General features: G+C 36.4%; 1 protein-coding gene and 1 long non-coding RNA gene across 2 annotated transcripts; one reads left to right on the top strand and one right to left on the bottom strand.

Annotated features, from left to right (window-relative positions):
• Window positions 1-4,281: 4,281 nt before the first annotated feature.
• LOC131256157 (uncharacterized) lies at window positions 4,282-5,998 on the bottom strand. Its single transcript, XR_009176606.1, has 3 exons — window positions 5,879-5,998; window positions 5,350-5,645; window positions 4,282-4,892 (listed from the first exon to the last, which is right to left on the bottom strand). It is a non-coding gene; the product is annotated as an uncharacterized LOC131256157 (long non-coding RNA).
• Window positions 5,999-6,871: 873 nt separating this feature from the next.
• On the top strand, window positions 6,872-11,773 carry LOC131254891 (ribonuclease II, chloroplastic/mitochondrial-like). Its single transcript, XM_058255593.1, has 4 exons — window positions 6,872-6,894; window positions 8,533-8,629; window positions 8,733-8,849; window positions 11,569-11,773. The coding sequence occupies exons 1-4, from the start codon at window positions 6,872-6,874 to the stop codon at window positions 11,683-11,685; spliced, it is 354 nt and encodes a 117-aa protein (XP_058111576.1). The 3' UTR covers window positions 11,686-11,773.
• The last annotated feature ends 456 nt before the right edge of the window (window positions 11,774-12,229 follow it).

Below are 12,229 nucleotides of genomic sequence, written 5' to 3'. Positions count from 1 at the left end.
AAGTATAATAATATTTTGATTACATGGATGTGTTAGAACATAAGAAGGTGAAATTAGTAGCATTCAAATTAAAATCCGGTGCTTCTGCATAGTGGGAGCAATTACAACTATATGTGCCCAACAGAACAAGGCACTCACCAGATAATGGCCACAGATGAGACGTCTTCTTCGATTACGATTCCTCTCCAGTGATTACGAACAAGTATTATTCCAACAATACCAAAATTGCCGACAGAGGAATTGAATTTTTATAAATTATACTGAAGAATTCCAACGGTTGGTAACACAGAATGACTTATTAGAGACGAAATCACAGAAGGTAGCATGGTTCATAGGCGGTTTATGATTAACAATTCAAGACTGAGTTCATATGTTCCCGGTCGAGACCATGGATGAAGCTGTTCAGTTGGCAGGTAAGGCGAAAATGCAGCTCGCAAGACTCCCTACTCGGCCTTATCCTTCGAGTCAGCCCCCATGATAGGTCCCATGCAAGATTTATTGCTGGCTAAAGAAAAGGAACCAATAGGAAGACATCGTCAACCTCTTACAACCATAAACCATGACATGGGGAGCGGTACATCTAGGCCTCAACATGTGACACCCACAACAACTACCTACGATAAAATCCCCATACTCGATTGGTTGGATAAAAAAGGTGAACAAGACCAAGATAACCGAACAATGCACTGTCTCATTTTCAATTGCTAGGAATTATAAGATCAAGTACTTTGTGACGTGATCCACATGAAAGCACGTCATATGTTACTCGGTTGACCATGGTAATCAAACAGTGATGCGACCTACCGAGGATGAGACAATGTTTATGTCTTCGTCAAGGATGGTTGAAAGATGATCATTGCCTCTATAACACTAAAGAACTACCCCGAAGCTTCTAAAGTTAAGGGAGCTCCCTTTTGACGATTCGAGATTTCGTGAAGGAATCTAAGGAAACTGGAGATGTGTATGATGTGGTGGTAAAGGGCGAGGAATTAGAGCCATAATTGTTATTTTATATCGTGATACCAATGATTACCCCTAGTGTCTGTTGATTCACATGTACCGATTGGATGTGCATCCTCACGTTGATATACATTCATTTATCCATGTACTAAATAAAATTCACATATTTGATAATGTGTGTTTTGTTTTGGTTTATGTTTATAAACTATACTTGCCCTTGGTGATGGATGTGTAATCTTGAGGGGGAGGGGAGTTTCACTAAATTTCCCACCCACCATTTTCACGTGAAAAACTTTCAGCATTTTAAAACACCAATTAAGTGATGCAGGACTAGAAAAATACTATATTGCGCCTGAAGGATCAATCAAGTGGAGGAGCATTCGTACTTGACTTAGAGTCGTTAGATTTGTAATTTAAAAGAACTTTGATTATTTCAATTTGTAATAAGTCACCAGCTAAGAGGACAAGTAGTTGATGTATGTAATGTTTACAATTTTAATTACAAAGTTCAGTTATTCTATTTTTATGTGATGGATACCATGCAAACGTGAAAAATATTTTAAATGAAAAAAAAAGGGTATGATTAGTGAAGTATTCGTTTATTATATAGCTAACACCCAGAATTCGTTTATTACACGATCGATTGATCGAACCATTAACTTTGATCGATCGAACTTAACAAATTTTGTCTAACGAGTTTCAACCATAATTATGAATTTCTTTGAGTCTTTCTCACGATCGATCGAGATGCATTAAAGATTCCTCGATTGATCGAACCTTGTCTTCGATCACTCGAGATTCTGTTGTTTTTTTTTCCAATTGATATACACTTTGATCTTTGGTCACTTTTAAACCTTCGAAACTTCTTTTCCTTGGTTCGTTGGGTCTTTATATCTTCAAATACTTTTTTAATTCTCCAATTCTTCAGCTTGACTTCTTTTGGGCTTTAATTCATCAAGTTAAGCTTAGTTTCAACTTAGACTTCAAAATTAGCCTGCATATAGAAACAATATATAATTAAGTCTCTTTATCACTTGAATGCAAGGGAAAATAATGCCTAAATAGGGTTAAACATGTAATATTTGAGTTTGATCACATGGCAACTTTCTAATAAGCTGACTAGGCCTATCACTAGTAGCAAACCAATTTTGGATAGACAAGAAACTGTCAATTATCTCTCTCTATTTCACTATATCAAGACCAATGCACATGACTAGCCACGATGTCATTCTATAAATTCATTCCAACCAATCCATGTGTGTTTGTAATAAACCATATAATGTATATAAATAGGGAAATGAACAATAAGCATTTTTCCATTAACAAAGAGTATGAAGCTTACAAGTCAAATGTTTGCATTTAGTATTTGATTATGGTGTGCATGAAACATTCTAATGACGCATTAGTAATAATTCTTGAAATTATTTTAGCATAATCTTGCCCCCACACAAAAAAAAAAAAAAAAAAAATCAAGAAATTGTTGTGAAAAAAAAAATATTGTATAATACATTGTGGTCTAAAATAACTAATGGTTTGCTTTTGATAATTTCATAATAGTTATATGTCTATTTAAAGTTCTCATTGACAGCAAGATCCAATGCCTTCTCGCAGCCAAATAGCTTCTCAACAATCGTAAACAAGAACTCCATGGATGTGCCTCTACTGATTATCAATTTGCCATCAACTAATACCATATTCTCAGCTTCACTTACTGTACATGGCTGAAAATCAATTTCATCATACAAACATATAGTCATATGAAAAAGCTATGCTCCGAAACTAAAGAACTAAATTATAGAGAATGACGACCACAAGATGACATTAAAAAAGAAAGACAATACTCATGAGCATACACTGATCTTCTCATTTCTAAACAGCAAAATCCGCAACAGTCAAAGACAAAATAAACATTCATCTATTCAAAATACCAACTAATATAGGTATAGCAATACCAACTAAATTTGCAAAAACAGAATAGATTAACCATTTCAGCTAAACTCGGCCAATGATTTGGGTAGAGTCATTCACATGGTCAAGGTGTCCATTAGTAAAAGTTAGCGTGCTTCAAAACTCCCACCTCTAGTGGGGAGAGTAATGCCTTCAACCAGGACACTATACATGTTACCCCAAACATTTTCCAATTATCTAACTTAAATATTAAATCATGAAGTCAAGCTAAGCTTACAGGCTTTTGAATTATGCTTGACAATAATGTAATTCCAATCCAAGCCCAACGCCTAATATTAATACTGAAGAAGGTAACCACAATTTGATCATTTTCAGTTTAGACATTAATCACAATTCAATCAGATACAACAGAGAAACAAACCCTAATATTTAATGAATTTCAGTTAATTTTCTCCTTTCCTGTTCTCGTATTTAACAAATTCGAGTTTATTTTTTGTCCTTCTAATGGTTGGAAAAGAAAATAAAGAAAGAATTACATATGGTTGTAGAATAGAAAATCAATAGAAAGATGAAAGGAAAAAAAAAATCACAATTGTCACATCACATACCACATTGGACTTTCTGGATAGTGAATGTTTACGTTCTCATATGTTTGACATGTTTGGGTTTTTCTTCTTTTCATGGGCAAAATAATGGAATTACACATCTATGAGGACATGTACAATAGACAATCATTAGAAAGATGAAAGAAGAAGATCCAAAATCTCACCTTGCATGCCATGATGGTAGTCGATCCTCATGTCGTCTTGCAGCGCTTCCTCCAATGACATGGAACTGTTGTTGAACTCATCTACTCCTGCAGCAATATAAACGAACATAAATACTTCTCTGTGTAAGCAATCTATGATTGTCTGTACAGTGTCAACAATGAGATAGTGGCCTATTACAAAATGAGAAAGTAACAAAGCGTTCTAGGTAGTACTAGTCCACTGTTACAAAAGATACACACACACACACACACACACACACACACACACACACACTCATAAAAATAAATTTGTGGTAGGGGTGGCCAACGGGCTAGGTACAAGTGTTGCCCATACCCACCAATGGGAACTGTACCCATACCATCATAGGCCTTGAATGGGGATGGGCACTCTTGCCTGTCTAAGGTATGTCGGGCACCTATTAAGGTATCAAATACCAATTCATTATTTGAAGTTCTAAAATAAATCACACAAATCCAGAAGATAAAACTAATGACATAAAAGGAGTTTAAAAAGAATAATTTGAAAATCAGAGGACCTTCGCAAGGAGACATGCATAGTATGACGAGATGAGTCTCCATCATTTTCAAATTGGTGGTGAATTATAGTACAAGATAAATTTGCAAATCAGAGGACCTTCGTGAGTCTCATTTGGACGCATATGATCTGTTCAATCAATCTCAACAGGCCATCATCTAGCCCACTCTTCATCTGTTGAGTAGATTGGAAATCTGCAGACACTAACTGCACCCAAACAACAAATGAAAATGAATTTAAAGATAAATAAATAAATAAATAAAAACTAAGAGCTTAACAACAAAAAGTCTAAACTACCAAACAGCCACGACTATTCCACCATTTAGCTAAAACACAAAGGGAACTCTGTTCATGACGGGTACTAACAAGTAGATGGATCAAATTGTTGATTTGATCTATTTTTGTGTAAAAGATCATGATTGTTCCTATTAAAGGCCATTGAACAAGAATCTTAAAGACAATGAGCGACATCTTGATGTTGAAGGCAATGGGCCATCACAAGGAAAACATCTCCACAACATCAATCCAACTTAGGCATGTGCAACCATGCTGACTAAGAAAGAAAAATAGATTATCAACAGAAGAAACATGCTCTTGTTCTAGCACTCACATTGAACTTATTTGATTTATATATTGAGGTGCACAGGATGCTGCCTACTTTAAGGCCATTTAAGTAAAGATCATTTGGCCACTTTATTCTAACATCAAGATGTGGCAAACCTTGAAATTAGACCATTTCCGCAAGCTAAAGTAAATACTAACTTTAAAATATAGAACATGAGATGCAAAATTTAAAAATAAATCAAATAAACTAGTGCATCAGCAGGCACAGAAAAACAAAAAGCAACATTTCTATTAGTTAATGGATCAGATTTTGATCATAGACTACACAACAATGAAGCCTCAAAATCATTATTAACTTTTCAAGGTTTTTTCCTACAACAGGTATACCAACATTTTCAAGATTTCAACTTCCATAAAACCAACATGCATATAAATAAATAAATAAAAGAAAACTATAGAAGTTGCATTTTGTACCCGACTATTAGTCAATGAAAAGAATCTATAATGACAAAAGGTTTGAGTCTTGAATGCTAAGCTTCAGTAATATTTAACATTTAAAATAAAATGATTTAAAGAGGCAGACTCACACACGACTAGTTAGAAAATAATTTACCATCCACCCGGAGCATAAATTCCAAAGTGTCAAGTGTGTACAACATCCCACTCGTCCAAAAGGTTTGGCCCCCACCATGAAGAATGCTCAACATAAAAATCAGGCTCGTCCACTCATCATGTGGCCTACACCAAATAAAACAATTGGCAGATAACTGCCAATTTGATAATCCCAACAAGATTCATGTGTTGAAGTTTTGCAATCAACAAAACCTCAATTTTGAATTCTTTATTCCCTTGCCCAAAATTCTTGGAAAGCCTTTTCCTTGCTATTTCCTAACCATTCATCAGCTTACCCTAAAAGTAACCATCCAGTAAATTTGGGTTTTAATTACAATCAAGAAGCACATAAATCCATCCATTCTTAAAATGATCATGTAATAGCAAATTTGGCAGTGAAAGTGGCAAAAAAAAAAAAAAAAATCTAGTTCAAAATGTTTGCTACTGTACAAAAAAATCAAGTATCATAGGAGGGCAATGTGTACAAAATCAGACTAAAAAAAAGTATCATGTTGAATTTTGAAAATGACCTTTGCTCACCAGATGTTTGATCAACTCTGTTAGAAGCTTTTGACATTTCGGACAATAAACAAACTGTACTTGAATGGTTTTACTGGCCATGTTTCTTAAAACACACTCCAAGTATGAAGCTCCTCCAGTGAAAAGTCATCCTAGTGCATTTAAAAATGGGCGTAGAATTATCAGTTTTGTAATCCAAACCCAATGCCATAAAGTTCTTATGGAGCCTTACATTTTCATCAAAATAAGACCAAGTTAATAAAACAAAAAGGAGAAACTAGAACGAAATCAGAGCTTCTTAAAGGGTTTCATCTTAAGAAATTTGAAACAGGCCTATTATGAAAAAAGAGATTGCATTTCTCCATTTCAAATGGATGGAATTCCTCAAAGGCCCATTTACGAAAAGAACAGTTATCTATGGATGTTACCATATTTTCTTGGCATAGCTTTTGCAAGTTTCCTTGTTTTGTTGTTGTAAGGAATATATATTCTCCTTTGAGCTCTGACAATAACAACACAAGCCCCATGGATGTTACCATATTTTCTTGGCATAGCTTTTGCAAGTTTCCTTGTTTTGTTGTTGTAAGGAATATATATTCTCCTTTGAGCCCTGACAATAATGACACAAGCCCCATGAAAATTCTAAAAAGAAAATAGAAATCAAAGAAATGATGCTCATAATAGAGCTCCAAAATTTTCACTTGCATCTGTCAATGCATATATAGGATAAAGGTCTACAACCTGATTGCTATCAACACCGCTAGGCATCTAGGCGGCATTATTTTTCTAGAAAAAAGGAAATCAATGAAAAACATACATACCCAAGAGCATGGCATCCACCATTAAAAACAGTATGAGAAATTAGACCCATTAGCTTGATTTTTATCTCAACCAGAAAAAACTGGCATATACATAAGAGAGATGAAGCTAGACAATAAAAAATACCAATTTAAAATGCTACTAGCAAAGCAAAATGTAAAATGTACCAATCACTTTCACAGAGAATGACAACATCTGCAGTGGCAAGGTTGATACCCAGAGCCTATGAATCAGCCTGATCCAAATCTTAAATGGTCTGCAAGATAGTGCATTGAGATGAACGTCCACCATTGATTAGGTTGGGGGGACCCAATGTGCTGTTTATATAAAACACCACCAAACTTGTGAAATTCAAAGTGCTGAAGATTCAAGTATAATTTTGCATGTTTAGTTATGCAAAGTAGCTTGAACCATTCACTTTGCAGTGATGGTTTTAAAAACTTTCATCATTATGAAGTTTTTAATTTAAAGTTCTTAGATTTTGAAATGATTGAATCGCACTCCAGGCGATCAAATTCCTCTTAGGAATTTCATCAAACACCCCACGTTCATACCCAATCTCTTTCGAATTCGCATAGAAATTCAACAGCCTGGTCTGCACGAATGGGCTTGAGTCGAGCCTGTTGAGGAAAACATGCGAATGGATTTGCAGGCCTTCTTAGACCCATGTTATTTGCCTGATCTAGTTTCTTAGTAAAAAAAGGGAGAAGCCTAAATACTCCATAGCAACCACCACTGGAAATATGAAATATCCATAGGAACCTCCTCTAAAAGTAGAAAATGTGAAACCTAAGCAAAAAATATAAACAACACACCTAAATCTACTGATTTAAAAGGAACCTCCAATAAATACCCTCAGAAATCCCAAGCAAGAAGCAAAATCGTCAGAAAATAAACAAAACTCATGTTAGATTTCCCAAAACAAAATGAAATCCTCTCCTCAAATCATCACAAACAGAGATCAAAGAAATTAGGGCCGAAAAAAGATAAAATAACAAAAGAGAAAGTGAAAATTACTTTTCGAGATCTGCTCCAAAGATACAGATAGATAGAGAGAGAGAGAGAGAGAGAGAGAGAGAGAGACGCTTAACTTCTTAGTGCAGACAGCACCAGATCCAGCATTTGAGAGGAAAATGGATGGACGATGGCAGCCACAAAACCAAATGAAAGGGAAGATAGAGAAACTTTCGAGCTCGGGAATGGGGTTTTTTTTTCCAAGGAGTGGAGGAAATTAAATAAATCGTTTCGTGAGAGGGGGAAAAGAAAAAGGCAGCGCGGTTTTCGCTTTTTCACCTGCTACAGTTTTAGACCAAATCCCTCTGGACTGTAGCTATTGTACCATCCTTCACAGCCCCTCCGCGTTCGCATGTCTAACGGGTTCTGGACCGACGGTCTTGTCAAGGGCTTTGTGGGGTCCATCTTGATGCATTTGATATATCCACTCCGTCCATTAATTTTGTAATTTTTTTTATAGAGAATGACCCCAAAATTTAGGCAAATCAAAGGTCCAATTGAACCACACCATCAATTAATGGTAGGTATTAATCTCCACTGTTTCCTATCATGTGGTCCACTCAAGCGTTCGATCTATTTTCTTTTTTAGGCTCTTGCCCTAACATTCTCTTTCAAAACGAATAGACGTATTAGATGGAACATATACATTTTAATGGGCCTCGTAGAGTCCCTTATGGGGCTATCTCAGGTTGTATGAACGTGTGGAGGTATTAGCCTATAACTACGGTTTGGGCTTTTTTAGCTATGGTTTTAAGCCGTAGTATGATAGCTACGGTCTATTTCCGTAGCTAAAAACTAGCATAGTCTGTAGTGTTTGATCTTTTTTGGGTAGATATGTAGTCCATCATGGTGATCATGAGATTTACGATGGGTTAGAGGACATCATCAGTTGCGGATATCTGGAGTTGAAGGATCTGCCTGATCCTGAGGTAATACATTTTTTCAAATTTCTCTCCTCCTATTGATTTGTTTTAATCAGATTGTCACTGATTTGAATATTATAACTCACCATGCATTTTTTGTATGTAACAGATGGACAGCTCCCGAAGCAATCCGAACAGCAAGAAGCCATACACTGATTTACTTCTCCTTGTATGGAGAATGCAGAAGAAACAACAGCCATACATGCTCCTCAACTCATGGCAAGAGGTAGCTTCCTCCATCCTCAAGTTAACATACTGATGCCGCCTTCTTTTCATGTTGAATCAATCAAATGCTTCAACTTTTTAAACCTAATATTGGCATACCCACCATTCTTTTTCTTTTTGCAGAATATTTTTGGAAAATATAAAAAGAGAATATGTACATATATTTTAAAATAAAGAGAGAGAATTTTTATTTCTCTATTGTTGTTTGGCAATTCTATTATCATCTGGAATCTTCATCACATCGATTACTCTTGCATTGGCTTAGTAATAGAATCTATACTATTAAATAGCTTTGAGGTTTTATTTATTGGATATTGTGTTTTCTTTGGAGTTGGCTATGCCATGTATAGACCATAAAAGTAGAACAACAATATGGTCTGTTTGGCACTACAGTATTGTCAGTGAATATACCCAAGTTCCCTTGACTTTCAGTAAGTTTTGAACCAATATCCCGGACAGTGAATTAGATTGTGAATTGTAAGAAAGAATTCTGTTGTAAATTCAGATCGTAAATCATAAGACTTCTGAATTTTAATTTGAAAATCTGGATATGGGGGAGTCCTGACAAGCAATGTTCTAACATTCAGCTTTAATTTTATGTGTGGGCTTAGTTTTCCATGGTTCTTAAGGTTGATAAGATGCAGAAATGTTGTGATTGAGATAAGAATGGATTCTTAATGTGCTAATCACCACATTTTGGGTCATAAAAGGCAGAAAATTGCTTGCCTTATTAATCCAAGCTGCCTTTTCCATGCTGCCCACACCAACTGCATCAGGTAGCTAGGCTTGGGAATCCCCATCATCAACCAAGATGATGCAGGGACGAACGTGATGAGGTCGATCACCGTTTTCCTCAAGGGGATAACTATTCTGAATCCACGGAACTTCTCTGGACTCCTCACCGAGACTTCTTGAATCCATGAGGAAAGAAAGCAAGAAATAGAAATAAATTCTAATAAATTCAAAATTGACTAATGAATCCCAATAAACGAGTTTGCAACCCTTTAAATAGGGATACCAAACAATGGGAGAGAAATCAGAAGCAAACTACAACTAAAACTCCTAGAATTCGCGACTTACTATAAATAGTAAACTTACTATTTATAGACGGTCATGATGTCTACTAGTGCGCAAGGTTTTCGGCCAAAAATAGTAAGTGTCCTATTTGGCTTCACCAAACCGTTCTCCTAATTATTCTAAGCTCTTTTCATGTTGGACACAACTCCTAAAGCCCGACGGATGAAGAGTTATAATCAAACTAAGACTTACCATTTATAGTAAAAACGAAATTAAAATAGGGAAATAACCCTCGATCCAGGGGTATTTCGCAAATCTAGCTTGCGCAACCCAGCGTAGCGGGTTGGTTGGCTAAAGTAGCTCGTTCTACCCCAAAACCATATATTTTATGCCCGATAACTCATTCCGGATTGTGAGATACGCCCGATCTAAGGTCCGATAGTCCGGATCACTTCTGTTGTCGACCAGGCCTTTTCTGATCCATCTTGGCCATGAAACTGTCCACGACCCGCTCTACATCATAGGATTTGACAATTTACCCAAACTCTACTCATTCATTTTGTAACATTATGTGGCTTTTCTGTTTAGTCATGAACCATTTAGAGCATCTGGCACTTCTAAACAGTGGAACATGGTCATCAAGCATTTGTTTGTCATAGAATGTTACTTGCAAGTTTAGTTCATTTAAATAAATCTATCTCCAAAATAACTAACAAGTAACAACCATGAAACTAGACGATATTTATTTTGGGGGTACATCTATGCTTTCTGTTCAAGTCGGTTCAATTTGCAGGGTGAATCATTTCTATGAGATTCAAGTGAATTGTACAGTCCCTCTAAACAGGTGTTGCTCCCGCTTCAAATCGTGCTTTAGACTGGCTGTTTAGGCTTGCTAACATTTTGAAACAGACGCCTCCCTACTCCCACACCCGAATTTGTTAGATAAGCATAGAAAAATTATTAAAGAGGAAAAGAACAAGGGATCGATCCCATTGCAGGCCGTATGAATATCAACAGTGGGGATAGTTTAGCCTAGACCAGGCCTGCATCACTCAGGGCATAACTAGGGAGCTTGGATAATCAAATAATTTTTTCATGTTTTATTTCTGAATCAGATCATGTGTTCATGTTTAATTTTTATTTTTGTTTTTTTAATTGTATGTCATGGGATTGGGCTGCAGTTATGCTTCCAGCCCCACTTCCTGATTTCCCAGCACCACTTCCTGATTTTCCTTTTATTAAAGCTTGCTGCAACTGAAGTTACATTAGCAAATATTGAGAAAATTATATTTGAGTTGTTTGTTTGTTTTTAGCTGGAAATCTGTGTGTAGGCTTATCAGATTTTAAGCTTAACAAGAGAATATAATCTGCCCATTCTAGAGGTCGGAAAAATCTATGAAGTGGATCAAGTGTCCAGATTTAATCTCCATCACTTGTGTATGCATGCAAATGTAAAAGGACACTTCTCCTATTTGTTAATAAAAATTATGAGCTTTTCACAGTGAGACATTTCTATACATCAAAATAGCTGAAACCTGAATTTGGGGACTGTCAAATGGACTCCATTTTTGTTTGCTTTGTTGTCCCAATAAATCTCTGTGGTAAGCTGAGTTTCAGGGGTGCACTACTGCATAGAATTTTCATAGATAACTTGGCTTTTCCTTTGGCTGCAAGATGGTGATGAGTTAATTATTTATGTGCAGGTTGGAATTCAAGGTTCCGCTTTGGTGTCAGTGGGGAGACAGTTTGAAGATGAAACAGATGTTCGAGTGGAAGAAGCTCATCCACACAATGATGTCCTCTCTCTCAAGGAAGTGTAGGGAACTTGAGATGGTATGCTTACCAAGTTTTAACATTGCATGGAGATCGGCGTTGGCTTGTTTCGCATCAACAGGGTAAGCAGGACATGTTTGCGTATGTGCGGGTTGGAATTCAAGGTTCCGCTTTGGTGTCAGTGGGGAGACAGTTTGAAGATGAAACAGATGTTCGAGTGGAAGAAGCTCATCCACACAATGATGTCCTCTCTCTCAAGGAAGTGTAAGGAACTTGAGATGGTATGCTTACCAAGTTTTAACATTGCATGGAGATCGGCCTTGGCTTGCTTCGCATCAACGGGGTAAGCAGGACATGTTTGTGTTCTCCAAATCTGTTACATGAAACTGATCCCTCTCTCTCTCTCTCTCTTACACACACACACACACACACACACACACACACACACACACACACACAAAACTTCTCGTTGCTATTTATGATTTGGGAAATGGCAACAATCTTCTTATCTAAATTTCAAGAAACAGTTGGAATTCAATAAAACGTTGGAAATTTGAATAGGAAGCCCATCAGATTAGCCTTTTCCTGTTC

Source organism: Magnolia sinica, chromosome 9, assembly GCF_029962835.1.
Source record: "Magnolia sinica isolate HGM2019 chromosome 9, MsV1, whole genome shotgun sequence".
Classification (NCBI taxonomy): domain Eukaryota; kingdom Viridiplantae; phylum Streptophyta; class Magnoliopsida; order Magnoliales; family Magnoliaceae; genus Magnolia; species Magnolia sinica.
Note: the sequence above shows the minus strand (reverse complement) of the source record. Positions and strands in the feature narration are given on the sequence as shown.

Excerpts from the sequence above, each read along its gene's own strand:
- LOC131254891 (XM_058255593.1), top strand. The coding sequence starts at position 6,872 with ATGACAACATCTGCAGTGGCAAG. Across the intron at positions 6,895-8,532 it reads ACAACATCTGCAGTGGCAAG|ATATGTAGTCCATCATGGTG; the intron begins GTTGATACCCAG and ends TTTTTTGGGTAG. Across the intron at positions 8,850-11,568 it reads TCCTCAACTCATGGCAAGAG|GTTGGAATTCAAGGTTCCGC; the intron begins GTAGCTTCCTCC and ends ATTTATGTGCAG.